General features: G+C 33.6%; 1 protein-coding gene across 1 annotated transcript; it reads right to left on the bottom strand.

The window, feature by feature from the left end:
• Window positions 1–402: 402 nt before the first annotated feature.
• On the bottom strand, window positions 403–1029 carry LOC139863456 (protein ALP1-like). The gene has a single exon (XM_071852090.1). It carries the CDS (start codon window positions 1027–1029, stop codon window positions 403–405), a length of 627 nt encoding a protein of 208 aa, XP_071708191.1.
• Window positions 1030–19509: the final 18480 nt, after the last annotated feature.

Consider the following 19509-nt stretch of genomic DNA (forward strand, 5'->3'; position numbering starts at 1 on the left):
AAATTGGCCTAATAATGACATCATCATTATAGGGATTTAATAGAAACTATAGAAGATTTCAATTTATTTATAGTTATAATTATAAGACCATAGATAATGGTGACTGTGACGTGAAGTGGTAGAGTTGCACTTTTTGGAGAAAAACTGTGACTGAGCCATGACATTTTGGGGGGGAGTTGTAATGGGGGGCTTTTGTCTTGGTAAGCCTGTGACGTGGCATTTCCTTTTTCTTTTTTTTATTGTTTTTAAATTATTTTTTATTTTGTTTAATACAAAATATAAAATTAATTAGACAAAAGTACATTAATTATTTAAAAAAAAAACATTATAATTAAAAAAAAATACACCCAAAAAAAAAAAAAAAAAAAAAAAAACATTACAGTACATTATTAAAAAAAAACACTAGTTATGCATCGAGCGAAAGTTTGGCGGGAGGTTCCAAATATGAGCCGTTAAATCTTCACGAAGTTGATCGTGCACGTCTCGATCGCGAATCTCTTTCTCTCGTGATCGACGATCTTTGACCCTTCTCCGAATATTGCGACGAGGCCGGTTTTCGGGTTTATCTAACCATTCTTGTTCCCAAGTACTTAACGCAAACCCGTTATCTTCTTGTATCATGTTGTGCATAACAATACAACTATACATTATCCTTCTCATCTTATTAACACTCATAACTCGTGCCGGTGTTTTTAAAATCGCAAACCGACCTTGTAAAACACCAAATGTACGCTCAACATCCTTTTTAGCACTCGCTTGAAATTTAGTAAATTTTTTTCTAGGCTCTTCAATAGGAGTCGTATACCCCTTTATTAGTGTTGTCCAATCGGGATATATCCCGTCCGCCAAGTAGTAACCAAAGGGATACTGGTTTCCGTTTACTTCAAACGGTGAAGGTGCGGCTCTATCCATACGAAGGGAATCAAACAACGGAGAATGATTTAACACATTAATGTCATTGTTTGAACCCGCCATCCCAAAAAACGCATGCCATATCCACATATTGTATGAAGCAACCGCTTCAAGCATGATCGTCGGGTGACCGTGATCACCTCTCGTATATTGACCTTTCTATGCAACGGGACAATTTTTCCATGCCCAATGCATACAGTCAATACTACCCAACATTCCCTTGAAACCATGTTTCTCCTCGTGCGCCGAGTACAACCGAGCAATGTCAGTTGCATTAGGTTTCCTCAAATATTCCCGCCCATATAAGTCAATTATACACTTGCAAAAATTATTTAAAGTAACATAACCCGTTTTTTCCGCCATTTTAATATATTCATCAAATATATCCGCGGCCGTCCCATACGACAATTGCCGTAACGCGCAAGTTATTTTTTGAATAGTTGAGAAACCAAGACGTCCAAGTGCATCCGGACGTTGTTGGAAAAAAGTAAAATGATCGGGGGCATTAGGAGTATAAGAGTGTTGAAGAATACCGTCTTTGATACGGAGAAATAAAACTTTACGCATCCGAAAATGTCGTCTGGAAACGTCGGATTTTCACAAAAGTAATCGTTCCACAATAATTGACCCGCTGCTTCACGATCTCTATTTAAAAAACGTCGTGGTTGTCTTTGAAAACGAGTTCTTGGTTGGATTTCTTCCTCTTCTTCGGACGACGTTGAATCGAATAACAAATCGATACTTAACCAGTAGGCTATCTTAGTTTCCTGTAAAACACAAAGTAGAAAGAACACAAGATTGCATACCATACCTTCACATTGGTAGTTGATAATGCTAAAAACGAACATATATTTCATAGCATTATTCCTCAAGAAAGACAAGCTTTTAGTTGCAATTGTTCTATTTACAAGTGATATTCGTTTAAATAATAAAAGGTGAAGACAAAAGACAGATTCGACGAATTGAAGACGCAAACGACCAAAAAGCTCAAAAGTACAAAAGACAATCAAAAAGGTTCCAATTATTGATAAGAAACGTCTCGAAATCACAAGAGTACAAGATTCAAAACGCAAAGTACAAGATATTAAATTGTACGCGAGGACGTTCGAAAATCCGGAACCGGGACTAGAGTCAACTCTTAACGCTCGACGCAACGGACTAAAAATTACAAGTTAACTATGTATATAAATATAATATAATATATAATTAATTATATTAATTATATATATATTATATATATATATAATAAAAACCGTCGGCAGCAAGAAACTCCAAGGGTGTGAGCTGTAAATACCTCTCCGCGACTCGCGGAGTTTTAGGGGCATTTTGCCGCGAGTCGCGGAGCCCCAATTTTCAAGTCTGGCTATAAAGCCAACCGAATTCTGATCAAAAAACATATCTTTTTTCTCTTCCTCTTCATACGTAAATATATTTATATTTATAATTTATATTTTAATTTTAATTATAATTCTAATAATAAGGGTATGTTAGCGAATGTTGTAAGGGTGTAAGTCGAAATTCTGTCCGTGTAACGCTACGCTATTTTTAATCATTGTAAGTTATGTTCAACCTTTTTACATTAATGTCTCGTAGCTAAGTTATTATTATGCTTATTTAAAACGAAGTAATCATGATGTTGGGCTAATTACTAAAATTGGGTAATTGGGCTTTGTACCATAATTGGGGTTTGGACAAAAGAACGACACTTGTGGAAACTAGACTATGGGCTAATAATGGGCTTTATATTTGTTTAACTAAATGAAAGTTTGTTAATGTTAATATAAAGATTTACAATTGGGCGTCCCTATAAATTACCATATAAACTCGATCGGACACGATGGGCGGGGTATTTATATGTACGAATAATCGTTCATTTAACCGGACACGGGAATGGATTAATAGCCACTAGAATAATTAAAACAGGGGTGAAATTACATTCAAGGGTAATTGGTGTAATTGTTAACAAAGTAGTAAAACCTTGGTTTACACGCAGTCGATAACCTGGTGTATTCATTAAACAAAGTATTAAAACCTTGTTACAATTCGAATCCCCAATTAGTTGGAATATTTATCTTCGGGTATAATAATAATTTGACAAGGACACTTGCAATTTATATTTATGACTGATGGACTGTTATGGACAAAAACCAGACGGACATATTGAATAATCCAGGACAAAGGACAATTAACCCATGGGCATAAAACTAAAATCAACACGTCAAACATCATGATTACGGAAGTTTAAATAAGCATAATTCTTTTATTTCATATTTAATTCCCTTTATTTTATATTTAATTGCACTTCTAATTATCGCACTTTTATTTATTTTATTTTATCGCACTTTTAATTATCTTACTTTTTAATTATCGCAAGTTTATTTTATCGCACTTTTATTATTCGCAATTTCATTACGCTTTAATTTAAGTCTTGTATTTATTTTATATTTTACATTAGGTTTTAACTGCGACTAAAGTCTTAAAATCGACAAACCGGTCATTAAACGGTAAAAACCCCCCTTTATAATAATAATATTACTTATATATATATTTGTATTTTTATAAAAGTAAACTAATATAGCGTTGAGCTTTGTTTAAAGATTTCCCTGTGGAACGAACCGGACTTACTAAAAACTACACTACTGTACGATTAGGTACACTGCCTATAAGTGTTGTAGCAAGGTTTAAGTATATCCATTCTATAAATAAATAAATATCTTGTGTAAAATTGTATCGTATTTAATAGTTTTTCCTAGTAAAATAATAACTATTTTATATACACCTCGTTCGACATCAAGTATTTTTGGCGCCGCTGCCGGGGAACTATCTTAAAAGCCGGAAGCGCAACGCTAATAAAAAAAAAAAAAAGATTTTTAGTTACTTTTATTAAAAATTCGCTTTTGTAAAAATACGTTTTAATTATTCAAAAATATAAAAAGAAAAACAAAAATATATGTATTTTTAAGATTTTGTAAATATTTAAGTTTTATAAGTTTCTTTATTTCTATTTTAGTTTATAAAAATATAAGTTTTATTTTAAAATCGTTTATTTAAATATAAAAAACAGAAAACATAAAATAAAAAAAAAAAAAAAATAAAATAAAGAAAAACGCGTAAAAAGTAAAACCTGTCAACTGAATTCTGGATCCCCGCGACTCGCGGGGTTTTCTTCTCTCTTTGCCGCGACTCGCGGAGGGCTTCTGACACACGGACAAAAACCCTAATCAAGCATTGATTACGGGTTATTTTTAATTATTATTATTATTAAAACCTAATTACTATTATTATTATTATTAGTTTTAATTTTACTTTTACTTTTTATTTATATATTTTAGTTAAATTAGTTTTATTAAATTGTAAAATTAATAGTTTTATTAAATAAATAATATAAAAATAATATTTTTATAAAAATTGTACTTTTTACAACTTTTTGTATATTTTTATATTTTGTACCTTTTTAATCGTTGTAGCGTAATATTTGTATTTTTTTAGCTCATATTTAATTTTAAACTTAGTTTTTGCTATAGTTATTTTTACTCCTAGATTTTTAGGCTTTGCCGTAGAATTCCTTAAGTGCTTTTTCTTTAGACTAAGAATTAGGTGCTTTAGAATTTTGCGACGCCTTTTTAAGTTTTAGTTTCTTTTTAAGTTATTTCCATTTGGGATTTAGTTTTTCCTTGTAAGCTTTAATATTTTTAGACCTTTTACTATGTATCAATTATCATTCCAATTAGTAATTTCAATTTGCGATTATAATTTTAAGTTAGTTGTAGTAATAAGGTTAAATTAGTTAAATATTTTTAAGTTTTTATAAGTTTCTTTTATTTTTCCGTCACCTTTTATTTTTCAACCATTTTTTCTTTTTCGACATTTTTCGACGCGCAATCTTTTTCTTTCTTATTTCTCGCCATTCTAGTTTTTAGGACATAGATTTTTATTCTACTTCTTATCTAAATTTCTTAAAATTACGAAAATTTATTTTGAGTGGTTAAATTAATAGACATCAAAATTTTCTGGTTCGTAGTAATAGTTGGATTTGTACGTGGACCGGGTTATTGGAGCCAAACAGTCCTCAATTATATTGAGACCAAACGAATCCTGCCCCTCTGCTGCATCTTTTGGCTATTCGAAACGTGGGCAAAATCAGAAAAGTCTATTGATTGGATAACTTATTATAATTTTTCTTTCCTTTTAAAAACTAATAGGATATTCTGTGAATGCACCGAGCAAGACGTTCATCACCTTTTGTACGTTCACCACCTGTAACTCGATCAAGACATCGTTTAACAAATATAACCGCCGTTGATTTTTCTTTAGAATCGTCATCCAGTCGACCAAGTACTTCAGTTCAAATTTCCGATAATCCATTTTTTGAACCCAACCTCACAATTGAGAATCCAGAAAATATTCAGGAACGGTTCATAGATCCTGAACCACTAAACTTTCCTCCGGAACCACCAATCATTCAAACAGAGATTGTTGAGGAACGAACCATTAAATCTGAAGCATCTAGTGATACCGATTCAACAAATTCAATTATGGAGAATCTGGAACCTTTAAGTATGGAAGACCGAATGAGAGCTAAACGCACTGGCCAAGGTCACGCAATTACTCATCCAGACATTAATGCGCCAGATTATGAAATCAAAGGACAAATTTTACACATGGTGACTAATCAATGCCAATTTAGTGGTGCGCCGAAGGAAGATCCAAATGAACATCTACGTACCTTTAATAGGATCTGCACACTATTTAAAATCCGAGAAGTGGAGGATGAACAGATATATCTCATGTTATTTCCCTGGACTTTAAAGGGAGAAGCGAAAGATTGGTTGGAATCGTTACCTGAAGGGGCGATCGATACATGGGACGTTTTAATTGACAAATTTCTTAAACAATTCTTTCCTGCATCTAAAGCCGTAAGACTTCAAGCAGAAATTGTTACGTTCACACAGAAGCCAAATGAAACTCTATATGAGGCGTGGACAAGATATGGAAAATTGTTAAGAGGATGTCCGCAACATGGTTTAGACACCTGTCAAATAGTACAAATATTCTACCAAGGATGCGACATCACTACAAGGAAAGACATAGATATAGCAGCTGGTGGTTCTATTATGAAGAAAACCGAAACTGATGCTTACAAAATTATTGATAACACTGCTTCCCACTCACATGAGTGGCACCAAGAAAAAGACATCATTAGATCATCTAAAGCAGCTAGAGTCGATTCTAGCCATGACTTAGATTCCATTTCCGCAAAGATAGATGCTTTCGAGAGACGAATGGAAAAGATGACTAAGGATATTCACTCTATACGAATTAGTTGTGAGCAGTGTGGAGGACCACATTTAACAAAAGATTGTCTCAGTATTGAATTAACAATGGAACAAAGAGAGAATATTTCATACATAAACCAAAGGCCTGGAAATAATTATCAGAATAATTATCAACCGCCAAGACCGATTTACAATCAAAACCAGAATTATAACCGAAATATTCCATACAATAACCAACAAGGTCCTAGCAATCAACAAGTATCCAATAATACTTATAATCAGCAAAGACCTAATTTTCAAAACAAACCACCACAACAAACCGATGATAAAAAGCCGAATTTAGAAGATATGATGACGAAGCTAGTTGAAACTCAAACGCAGTTTTTCACATCTCAGAAACAAACAAATGAACAAAATGCTCAAGCATTTAGAAATCAACAAGCTTCTATTCAAAATCTAGAACAAGAAGTAAGTAACCTAGCAAGGTTAATAGGTGAAAGAAAACCGGGAAGTTTACCAAGCGACACAAATGCTAACCCCCGGAATGAAACAGCTAAAGCTATTACCACAAGAAGTGGTACAACACTTAAACCACCTGAAATACCTGTAACTTCTGATGAAACTATTCCTACTCCACAAGAACCACAACCTGATCAAGATAAGGAACAAGAACCGGTAGTTGAAAAGGTTAATGAAGATAACACAGTTAAGGATAAACCTTATGTTAAACCATACCAACCACCACTTCCTTATCCGAGTAAAATGAAGAAGGAAAAACTTGAAGCCGAGCAATCCAAATTCTTGGATATGTTTAAACAGATAAATGTAAATCTTCCTTTCATTGATGTGATTTCAGGAATGCCAAGATATGCTAAATTCTTGAAAGATCTAATCACGAATAGAAAGAAAATGGAAGAACTCTCGGCTGTCACTATGAATGCTAATTGTTCAGCAGTGCTGTTGAATAAGATACCAGAAAAACTATCTGATCCAGGAAGTTTCACAATTCCATGTTTTCTGGGTAGTCTTAGTTCAATAGAAGCATTGGCAGACTTAGGTGCTAGTATAAATCTAATGCCGTATTCACTATACGCTAAACTAGACCTTGGAGAATTAAAACCAACCAGAATAAGCATACAACTAGCCGATAGATCAATAAAATATCCTAGAGGGATAATGGAGAACATGCTAGTTAAAGTTGGTACTTTAGTATTTCCAGTAGATTTTGTTGTTCTGGACATGGAAGAAGATTCTCAAGTTCCTCTCATATTAGGAAGACCATTCTTAAACACGGCTAAAGCAATGATAGACGTGTTCGGTAAGAAACTGACCCTAAGTATAGAGGATGAGAGTGTTACCTTTTCAGTTGATAGAGCAATGCAACAACCACAATCTGCAGATGATACATGTTATTATATTCAAACTATAGATGCACATGCAGAATTATTAGAAGAATTTCCAGAATTACAAGGAACGGGAGAATGTTCTTTAGGAGAAGGAAATGAACCAATTGATGAAGCTGAAATGTTAGCTACACTTATAGCTAATGGATATGAACCAACAACAGAAGAAATTCAAATGCTAAAAGAAGAAGACAGATATCGATATAAATCATCGATAGAAGAACCTCCGAAATTAGAGTTAAAGCCACTTCCAAACCATTTGGAATACGCTTATTTACATGGTGAATCTGAATTACCTGTAATAATATCGTCTTCTCTTACTGAAAATGAGAAATCACAACTCATTTCTGTGTTGAAAGCTCATAAACCAGCCATTGCATGGAAGATTCATGATATTAAAGGAATAAGTCCTTCGTATTGCACACATAAAATCCTTATGGAAGAAGGTCATAAAATGTATGTGCAACGCCAACGAAGACTAAATCCTAATATGCAAGATGTAGTTAAAAAAGAGATTATTAAGCTGCTAGATGCAGGTTTGATATATCCAATTTCTGATAGTCCATGGGTAAGCCCAGTTCAATGCGTGCCTAAGAAGGGTGGCATGACTGTCATCACAAATGAGAAAAATGAGCTTATTCCTACTAGGACTGTAACAGGATGGCGTGTATGTATTGATTATAGAAAATTAAATGACGCCACCAGAAAAGATCACTTTCCCTTACCTTTCATAGATCAAATGTTGGAAAGATTAGCCGGAAATAGTTACTATTGTTTTCTAGATGGATTTTCCGGATATTTTCAAATTCCAATAGCACCCGAGGACCAAGAGAAAACCACATTCACGTGCCCTTATGGTACTTTTGCTTACAAACGCATGCCATTTGGACTTTGTAACGCCCCTGCAACCTTTCAAAGGTGTATGATGGCGATTTTTCACGACATGATAGAAGAATGCATGGAAGTATTCATGGATGACTTTTCAGTCTTCGGTGATACATTTAAATCATGTCTAGTTAATCTGGAACGAATGCTAATTAGATGCGAAAAATCAAATCTAGTACTTAATTGGGAGAAATGCCATTTCATGGTTAAAGAAGGCATCGTTCTTGGACATAAAATTTCAAAAGAAGGAATTGAAGTGGATAGAGCAAAAGTAGATGTAATTGCTAAACTTCCACATCCCACAAATGTTAGAGGAGTTAGGAGTTTTCTAGGGCATGCCGGTTTTTACCGACGTTTCATAAAAGATTTTTCAAAAATTGCCACTCCTATGAATAAACTCCTAGAAAAGGATGCGCCATTCATCTTTTCAGATGAGTGTATCAAATCTTTTAATATTCTTAAAGAAAAACTCACTAATGCGCCGATCATGATAACACCAAATTGGAATCTACCATTTGAATTAATGTGCGATGCAAGTGATTTTGCAATGGGAGCCGTTTTAGGACAAAGGATTGAAAAACGATTTCAACCTATATATTATGCTAGTAAGACATTACAAGGAGCACAAACGAACTATACAACTACTGAAAAAGAACTCCTTGCTATTGTCTTTGCTTTTGACAAATTTCGATCATATCTAGTTCTAGCAAAAACGGTGGTCTATACCGACCATTCTGCTCTTAGATACCTATTTTCAAAACAAGATGCTAAACCAAGATTAATCCGTTGGATCTTACTCTTACAAGAGTTTGATATTGAAATCCGAGATAAAAAAGGAGCAGAAAATCTCGCCGCTGATCATCTTTCTCGTCTTGAAAATCCCGAATTAGAAGTTCTGAATGAATCGGCCATACAAGACAACTTTCCTGATGAATATCTATTGAAAATAGATTATAAAGAAATCCCATGGTTTGCAGACTATGCAAACTACTTAGTTTGTGGATTCCTTGAAAAAGGATTATCGTACCAAAGACGAAAGAAATTCTTCAGTGATATAAAACACTATTTCTGGGAAGATCCACATCTGTTTAAAAGTTGTCCCGATGGAATAATACGCCGATGTGTATTTGGAGATGAAGCTAGTAAAATTTTAAACCATTGTCACACAGGACCAACAGGAGGGCATTATGGGCCTCAACTAACAGCAAGAAAAGTTTATGAAGCTGGATTCTATTGGCCTACAATTTACAAAGACGCACACCTTCTTTGCAAATCCTGTGATGCATGTCAAAGGGCCGGAAAAATAAGTCAACGTGATGAAATGCCACAAAATGTCATCCAAGTATGTGAAGTATTTGACATTTGGGGTATTGACTTTATGGGTCCATTTCCAAAATCTCATAATAATCTATATATACTCGTAGCCATTGATTATGTATCTAAATGGGCGGAAGCACAAGCTCTCCCAACTAATGATGCACGAGTTGTAGTCAACTTTTTAAAACGTCTTTTTGCAAGGTTTGGAACACCGAAAGCTTTAATAAGTGATCGGGGTACTCATTTCTGTAATAATCAACTTGAGAAAGTTCTTAAAAGATATGGAGTAACTCATAAAATCTCCACCGCATATCATCCACAAACAAGTGGACAAGTTGAAAATACCAACCGAGCTTTAAAACGTATTCTAGAGAAAACCGTAGGATCAAATCCGAAGGAATGGTCCATTAAATTGGAGGATGCACTCTGGGCTTTTAGAACAGCCTACAAAACTCCAATTGGAACCACACCTTTTAGACTTGTTTATGGAAAAGCATGTCATCTTCCAGTAGAAATTGAACACAAAGCATTTTGGGCTTTGAAGACATGTAATCTTGATTTACATGAAGCTGGACGTCTACGATTAAGTCAACTAAACAAATTAGAAGAATTAAGACATGAAGCATACGAAAATTCGTTAATCTCTAAAGAAAGAACGAAGAAATGGCATGATAAAAGAATCAGAAGTTCAAAAGAATTCAAAGAAGGAGACAGAGTTCTTCTTTTCAATTCACGATTCAAGCTATTTCCTGGAAAATTGAAATCAAGATGGTCTGGACCATTCATAGTCAAAAGAGTTTTCCCATACGGAACGATAGAATTAATAAATTCAAATGGGATTGAATTTAAAGTTAATGGTCACAGAGTTAAACATTACATACATGGTCCGATGGAAGTCGACAACGAAGTTAATCACAATTTCGACACCACAGCTAACTAAGTGTGGGGAGAATCAAGTCTTTAAAGGATAATATGTATTTCTGTTAGAGTTAGATTGTCTGTTTTCGTGTAGTTCTCAAAAATGGAACACGTATGGTCTTTCCCTAGCAGACCCTAAAGAACTAGTCTTCTCCCCCCATTCTGAATTTTTATTTTTTTTAGGTTTTTACAAAATGAAGACTGCCTGTGAATTAAACCATGGTCTAATGCTACACGCTTTGATCACTAAAAGAAATAATGACATACTACCGAGCGAATTAGTATCAGTAATCAGAGAAAGAATGGACGGAGTTAGAAAAGGATCCAGATGCGAAGATAATAAGTTACAATTTGGTAAAGGAAAATCAAAATCCGCAGCGAAAAGAAGAGCACGACACTTAGAACGATGTCACAAATGCGGAAAATGGTCACATGGAGGTAAATGTTCAAATAATCAAACCTATTCAAATACCGAATTTGTTACTTTATGCAGAGACGGACCGTTCATATGTTTAGAAGAAAAGACAATGAATGCTCGAGGTTACGCCTATGCAGCCATGGAAAATCAATTAAACCGACTATCTTATGAATATAATAGATCATATAACTAAGAAATCTATTTCACAGGTATGTCTGTACAGTTTTTATTTTTATTTTTATTTTTAACCTTTTGATAATAAACGCTAATTTGTTCGCTAAAAAGTATTAAATTGGTATTGAATAAAATTAGGTTTGGCGACCGAAATTATTGATATCATTCAAAAATTTATTACATCACTGCGAAATTTAACGTTTATTCTTAAGGTATAAATATCTTTAAACAATCAACCCAAAATATTTCAAAAATTCGTCATGAGTTAAATTAGGTCTTGGAACCGAAATTACTTTACCGAAAAGAGGGGCGCATATTTTTGATAATATTTGATTGATTAAAGTGGGATAAAAAGACAAAAAGATTTTTAATTTATTTTTTTACCATGTTTTTAAAATTAATATTTAAATCTTAAATTAATATTGTAAACTTTGTAAAAACAATATATTTAAAATTGTAAATATTTGAAAAATTAATATAAGTGTGGTATGAATTTATAAATTTTTAAATTAAGTTTGGTGTGAATTTTTAAAATATTAATTTTTAATTTTATGCATTTTAAATTTTGAGTTTGGTGTGAATTTTTAATTTTTAATTTTTAATTTTGAATTTTATATTTAAGTTGTGTGAATTTAAAAACAAAAATTTACTTTATCTCATTAAGTTAAGAATATGATTTTTAAAATTCATCGTAAGTTGAAGACTAGGTCTTTGAACCGAAATTGCTTTACCCGAGGAAGGGACGAGAACTTTTATTATCATTATTTTTAATCTTATTGATTTAAAGTATGCCAAAAACATTAAAAAAAAACCCAAAAAAAAAAAAAAATCTTAGCTTTTAAAACAATCGCTACAAAAAGACAAATTTTAAAATTTTGTCGAGGGACGGACTAGGACATCGATCCGAAACGACCTCGTCCTAATTAACAAGGGAAACAAAATTTTAAAATTAATTTCTTAATTGTTTTATAAGTTAAAGATTATAAAAAAAAAAAAAAAGGTAAACTCCGCGACTCGCGGAGTTTGAAGTACAAAACCTCCGCGACTCGCGGAGGGACCAAATTACAGAAAAAAAAAATAAAACAGCTGAAACGATCAGTTCACTCCCACAAACAAAAACACAGAAAAATACTGCGAAAAAGAACCCGAAAACCACCGAAAATCACCCCCAAAAATCTCAATTTTTAACCGTTAATCACCAAATTTTTTGCTAAAATCATGTTGAGAAGGATGATATCTAAGAACTACTCAAGAAAAACGGTATATTTCTACACCTAAACACCATTTAATTCGAATTTTAGTGTTCTTGAGCTATTTTCCCCCAATTTGATTTTGATGCTTTTTAGTGTAATTAGACTTAAATTGTTTATGTATTATGCTTGTATAACCTAGATTGATGCTGTTTAACATGATTAGAAGCCTTAAACTTCAAATTTTGAATAATCTAGGGTTTGTGTTCTTGAGCAATTTGGGGCTTTTTGATATAAACAGGTTATGGCCGATTTTTGTCATGAATTGTTGCTAAATTGAGTAGTGTAACATGTCTAGGTAGTTAAATGATCCAAACTTTGAGCCTAAACATGATTTTGAGAATTAAAGTGGACTTTTTCAAGTCCAAAATTCATGAACTTGACTTTTGAAAGATAATGCCATTTGAGAGTTGTTTATTTGCTAGTAATGATTATTTTGACATGTTATTTGAGTTGAATGCTTATGAACTTGGCGAAAATTTTCGTATATGCTTATTTGAAAAAGTGTAGATTTGATAAAAATGTGAAAATAAGCTTAAGTTTGATATAAATTGATAATGTCATTGTAATTATTTTGATTGATGATTTTGCTGACACTAATGCATATTTGGATGCACAAAATTTGTGTTTGATGTGTTTTGCAGAATGAAAGGGGTGAATCTTCATCCCAAGCCCGCCATGCTCCTGCTGAGAACTTGGAACAACAGGAGGTAGATAACTACTACAAGCAGGATGTACCTCATCCAGTCATGACCTTTTCAGATATGCACTTGGAACAGTTGCACCCGAACCTGAGATTTGACAGACTTTGGATAGATTATCCAAAATATCAACGGGGTTTGCATACTCTTCATTCCAAGGTTGTTGAGGTACCGAGGGTCATAGAATGGGGACCCTTGGAAGCTGTAGAATTGGCCGGGCCAATTAGGGAATTACTGGTACAGAGGTATGGTAATTCTTCTTTTAATGACTGGATATGTTTATTCACCATACGCAGACCTGTATATAAAGTATGGTGTGAAGAGTTGTTATGTAGTATAGAGTTGAATGATCGGGTAGCTAGTTTAACCGATCGTTCTTTTATTAGATTTTTGTTAGGCGGTTCGATGCGCCACATGTCTTTACTGGACATGGCTCAGGCTTTACGTATATATACGCCTGAGGAATTAGCGTCTGCCGATTGTAGAGGATTGATACTAAACGGTAGAAAGATAGATGAGAATTTTGATACACACGGTGTGTGGAGTCAAATGACAAGCCATCACCGTTTCAAAGGGGGAAACTACTCTTATTTGGATATAGATAGAGCCGAATTAAGAGTAATACATAGGTTTTTAGCTAATTCGATTACACAAAGGGGTAAAAACAAAGAAAAGGTAAATGAACAAGATTTGTTTTACCATATGTGTATTCGAGACCCACACAGCGCTGTAAGTATACCATATTGTGTGGGTTATTATTTATCAGCTATGGTTCGGGGGATGCGTCCACATAGCATAATAGGAGGTGGTATTTTTATTACTTTGATTGGTGAATATCTCGGTGTGGATATAAGTCGGGGGGGATTATTAGTAGAAGAGCCGGAACCCCGCGACACTATAGGTTTAAATGTATACCATGGTGCAAAAGTTTTGAAGCGGCGAAATAACGCCGCAGTACGATACAATGGTAGACATCCACAGGTAGAGAGAAACCAGGAACAAGGTAATGTAGGAGGGGGGAATGAGATGCAAGAAATGCATAGGTTTATAGCTTCTCAGGAATACGAAAATGCTAGACAGAGAGCATTTGAAGATTGGCAAGTTCATCAGAACCAGATCATAGCGCATTGCCAACATATAGGTAGAAACTATATTCCTACACCGAAACCCGTCTTCCCTCCTTGGTCGATAGAGATGCAGCCACCATATCCTACGTATAACCCTGCCGAAGCATTCTATAGCACGTATGGTTATGCCTGGAACCCCTATTGGTACCAATATCATCCTTAGTTTACTTATTATTTTTTATTATTTTGTAATTTGTAATTATTGATACATTTAATATTTTTGTTAATATTGTAATCATTTTTATAATTATCTAACTTTTATTCTTAGATTTTAATAATTTTTGAATGTGGGGTAATAAACCAAACTTCAAAAATATGTATATATGTTTGCAGTTTATCTTATGTACAAAACAGGGTAAAACAACGCATTTTCAAAGACTGGCATTAAGTTCAGCAAAAGCAACTAATTTTGACGACAAGATGCAAAATACATGTGAAATAACAACAAGACGGAATGAACAAATGATGTGCACCATTTATCATTCAGCAAACAAACGCCAATATATTTGGAAACTTTGGTAAAAATTTAATCATTTTCACACAAATCACCCTCAATAATATAATTTGTTACTGATTTCTTGCAAATGAGGGCACTGCAAGATCTTAAGTGTGGGAAGGGATTAAATTCTTTCGGATTTTAAAATTTTTATATTAAACACTTGGTTACCATTAAAAATACTAGTAAAGCAGTAGTTGTATTAGAATCTAGTGCTCTCTGATAAAAAAGAACAGCCCTAGTCTTATATACTGACTACCCAATTCTAGTAAAATTTTTCAAAATTTTCAATTAAATGAATTAAAATCATGTTTATACATATTTATGAACGATAAAACTAGGTTTTAACACCGAAATTATTGTTACCTCGGAAAGGACATAAATTGAGAAACAAACTAAAATGTTAAAATTCATTTAAAATGGAATAGAGGACGATAAAAAGAAAAATAAAAAGCCAAGTGTGGGAAAATTTACCAAGTTATTTTAAACATATGCCACATATATTTGTAACAAATAACTGAAAATACTTTTGCTTTGGACTAAACTAAACTGTTTTACCCAATGAAAGAAAAGAAGAGATGGATCTACACGATGAATCAATTCCATCATTAAAAGGAAGTAAAGTCTTCCGAAAAAGACACGCGCTTCTTGATTTAGGTCATGAAGTTGTCGTTCAGACCAGCTGTAGGTTGACGAAAAATCTAGAAAAGTCATCACTAAAATCAGCTGGAAATCCACGGACCTCAGCATTAAACAGGGTCGCCAAGTGGTCAGATTTATCCTAACCATGAGAAGGATTTATCTCGTACAATGGGGGGGCGCCATGCAAATTAGCTTGATAAGACTAATGAATCAGATCCCCAGAAAGGATAATCTCCTTAAAGATTAAAAATCAGCTTTTAAGCCTGATATTACTCAATCCTTGAGATTGACCTTAAAGATTGAGAATTCAAACTCATGGAATTCAATGATATCTAAACTCGAGCTTAAACGAGAAAATATTTTGATCAAAATTACAAACCGATTTGTTTTCTGAAAACCCTATTTTCAATGCGTTCATTACCATTGAACGTAAAATCCTAGGAATTCACCTGGAATTCATTAGGTCACCTGAACTAAATCGGGTGTCAACCGTAAGAACGGTGGTTGCATAGCATGGTCAAAGACAGGACCTTGTGCCAGACCAAAAAATTATAAGGGTGAGCTTTACTATTGCTCCTACCAAGGATAGTAATTGCGTCCGACACGTTATAGACCATAATCAAAAGCATGTCACGGGACATTGCCTTAACAGTTGCTTGTTCAACGCTTTCCTTTACAACCGGACGGTAGTTTGCCGAAAGGTAATATACGGAACAAGTAAACTGGACGTGTTGCTTTCCAAATACAAGGTTAGCAAGTGGGTGACACAAAACCGCAAGTTTTGAGCTAAAATTTTCAAATCTGAAACCCACCAAACCCACAAATATTTTGCAAACACCGGTAAAGGGTTATTCCGGAAAACTTATCTAGGGTAAAAACTAGATTTAATTTTCAAAAGATCAAATGTTTTCATAAAGATCCAATTTCCTTAATGGATCTAAATTTTTATAGTCATGTGGGACTGTAAACCATATCGTTACTACCATTGTTTATACCGCCGTATAGAAATCACTGATGTACAAAGTGTGAAGAATAAAGAAGTGATTCTAGTATTTCAAGACGATATTGCTTGAGGACAAGCAACGCTCAAGTGTGGGAATATTTGATAATGCTAAAAACGAACATATATTTCATAGCATTATTCCTCAAGAAAGACAAGCTTTTAGTTGCAATTGTTCTATTTACAAGTGATATTCGTTTAAATAATAAAAGGTGAAGACAAAAGACAGATTCGACGAATTGAAGACGCAAACGACCAAAAAGCTCAAAAGTACAAAAGACAATCAAAAAGGTTCCAATTATTGATAAGAAACGTCTCGAAATCACAAGAGTACAAGATTCAAAACGCAAAGTACAAGATATTAAATTGTACGCGAGGACGTTCGAAAATCCAGAACCGGGACTAGAGTCAACTCTTAACGCTCGACGCAACGGACTAAAAATTACAAGTTAACTATGTATATAAATATAATATAATATATAATTAATTATATTAATTATATATATATTATATATATATAATAAAAACCGTCGGCAGCAAGAAACTCCAAGGGTGTGAGCTGTAAATACCTCTCCGCGACTCGCGGAGTTTTAGGGGCATTTTGCCGCGAGTCGCGGAGCCCCAATTTTCAAGTCTGGCTATAAAGCCAACCGAATTCTGATCAAAAAACATATCTTTTTTCTCTTCCTCTTCATACGTAAATATATTTATATTTATAATTTATATTTTAATTTTAATTATAATTCTAATAATAAGGGTATGTTAGCGAATGTTGTAAGGGTGTAAGTCGAAATTCTGTCCGTGTAACGCTACGCTATTTTTAATCATTGTAAGTTATGTTCAACCTTTTTACATTAATGTCTCGTAGCTAAGTTATTATTATGCTTATTTAAAACGAAGTAATCATGATGTTGGGCTAATTACTAAAATTGGGTAATTGGGCTTTGTACCATAATTGGGGTTTGGACAAAAGAACGACACTTGTGGAAACTAGACTATGGGCTAATAATGGGCTTTATATTTGTTTAACTAAATGAAAGTTTGTTAATGTTAATATAAAGATTTACAATTGGGCGTCCCTATAAATTACCATATAAACTCGATCGGACACGATGGGCGGGGTATTTATATGTACGAATAATCGTTCATTTAACCGGACACGGGAATGGATTAATAGCCACTAGAATAATTAAAACAGGGGTGAAATTACATTCAAGGGTAATTGGTGTAATTGTTAACAAAGTAGTAAAACCTTGGTTTACACGCAGTCGATAACCTGGTGTATTCATTAAACAAAGTATTAAAACCTTGTTACAATTCGAATCCCCAATTAGTTGGAATATTTATCTTCGGGTATAATAATAATTTGACAAGGACACTTGCAATTTATATTTATGACTGATGGACTGTTATGGACAAAAACCAGACGGACATATTGAATAATCCAGGACAAAGGACAATTAACCCATGGGCATAAAACTAAAATCAACACGTCAAACATCATGATTACGGAAGTTTAAATAAGCATAATTCTTTTATTTCATATTTAATTCCCTTTATTTTATATTTAATTGCACTTCTAATTATCGCACTTTTATTTATTTTATTTTATCGCACTTTTAATTATCTTACTTTTTAATTATCGCAAGTTTATTTTATCGCACTTTTATTATTCGCAATTTCATTACGCTTTAATTTAAGTCTTGTATTTATTTTATATTTTACATTAGGTTTTAACTGCGACTAAAGTCTTAAAATCGACAAACCGGTCATTAAACGGTAAAAACCCCCCTTTATAATAATAATATTACTTATATATATATTTGTATTTTTATAAAAGTAAACTAATATAGCGTTGAGCTTTGTTTAAAGATTTCCCTGTGGAACGAACCGGACTTACTAAAAACTACACTACTGTACGATTAGGTACACTGCCTATAAGTGTTGTAGCAAGGTTTAAGTATATCCATTCTATAAATAAATAAATATCTTGTGTAAAATTGTATCGTATTTAATAGTTTTTCCTAGTAAAATAATAACTATTTTATATACACCTCGTTCGACATCAGTAGTGCAAATACGGGTTCCCTTCATGCCATAAACCGCAAAAGCACCTCTCAAGTTCGTTTTCCCAACATGTTGGTATCATTTCTGTTGATTTCCACCCGAGTGATATCGGGATAAAAAATTTACCACTCATAGGATATGGGTCATTCCAAGGTTCATACGAATCCTTACTCACTAAAAAGGCAGACACACAAGACACGCCTCCATCTACTTTCAAGTGAGTAAGATCTATCGTGTACGACTGTAAATTATCAGAAAATGTTGTTTGGCAACAGCGTATGCCAAAACAAATATTGCTTTCATTAGTTGTGACATTGGTGCAAGTCGTTGAACACCCGCCAACCACATAATTTTCATCGGCCAACTGGGCCAAGATAACAGCTGTGACGATCGCTCCAAATCCATATGGACGAACACGTCATTCATCGATTTCATTGCGAGGTATTTGACCTCTATATGATACGTTTTGTAAACATTGCATTCTTTTAAAAAGGCACACCATAAATGAATATTTAAATCAAAGGTTTTCGACATCTGATGATTTCTACATATAGACAATCACCGTAAATAATAGTTTACAACAGTAATTCCGTTGACAATGCAGTCAAAATAAGATACATGGTGATGATTTGGTGAATGCAACGTTTTCTTGATAAATATGCCATGTAAGACTCCATGCACATAGCTTGTCTAACATATAAGCAAACAGCGGAAGACTTCTAGGGAACCTGAGAATAAACATGCTAACAAGTGTCAACACAAAGGTTGGTGAGTTTATAGTTTTAGTGTTTCGCATAATCTATATATAAAGGTGGATCACAAGATTTCAGTTGTTTCATCCGAAACGTTTATCAAAATATTCTACGAAATTGAGCACCCTGGTAACTAAACTTAACGTATATATAATTTGTACCCTTTGTATA

This window comes from Rutidosis leptorrhynchoides, chromosome 8, assembly GCF_046630445.1.
Source record: "Rutidosis leptorrhynchoides isolate AG116_Rl617_1_P2 chromosome 8, CSIRO_AGI_Rlap_v1, whole genome shotgun sequence".
Taxonomy (NCBI): domain Eukaryota; kingdom Viridiplantae; phylum Streptophyta; class Magnoliopsida; order Asterales; family Asteraceae; genus Rutidosis; species Rutidosis leptorrhynchoides.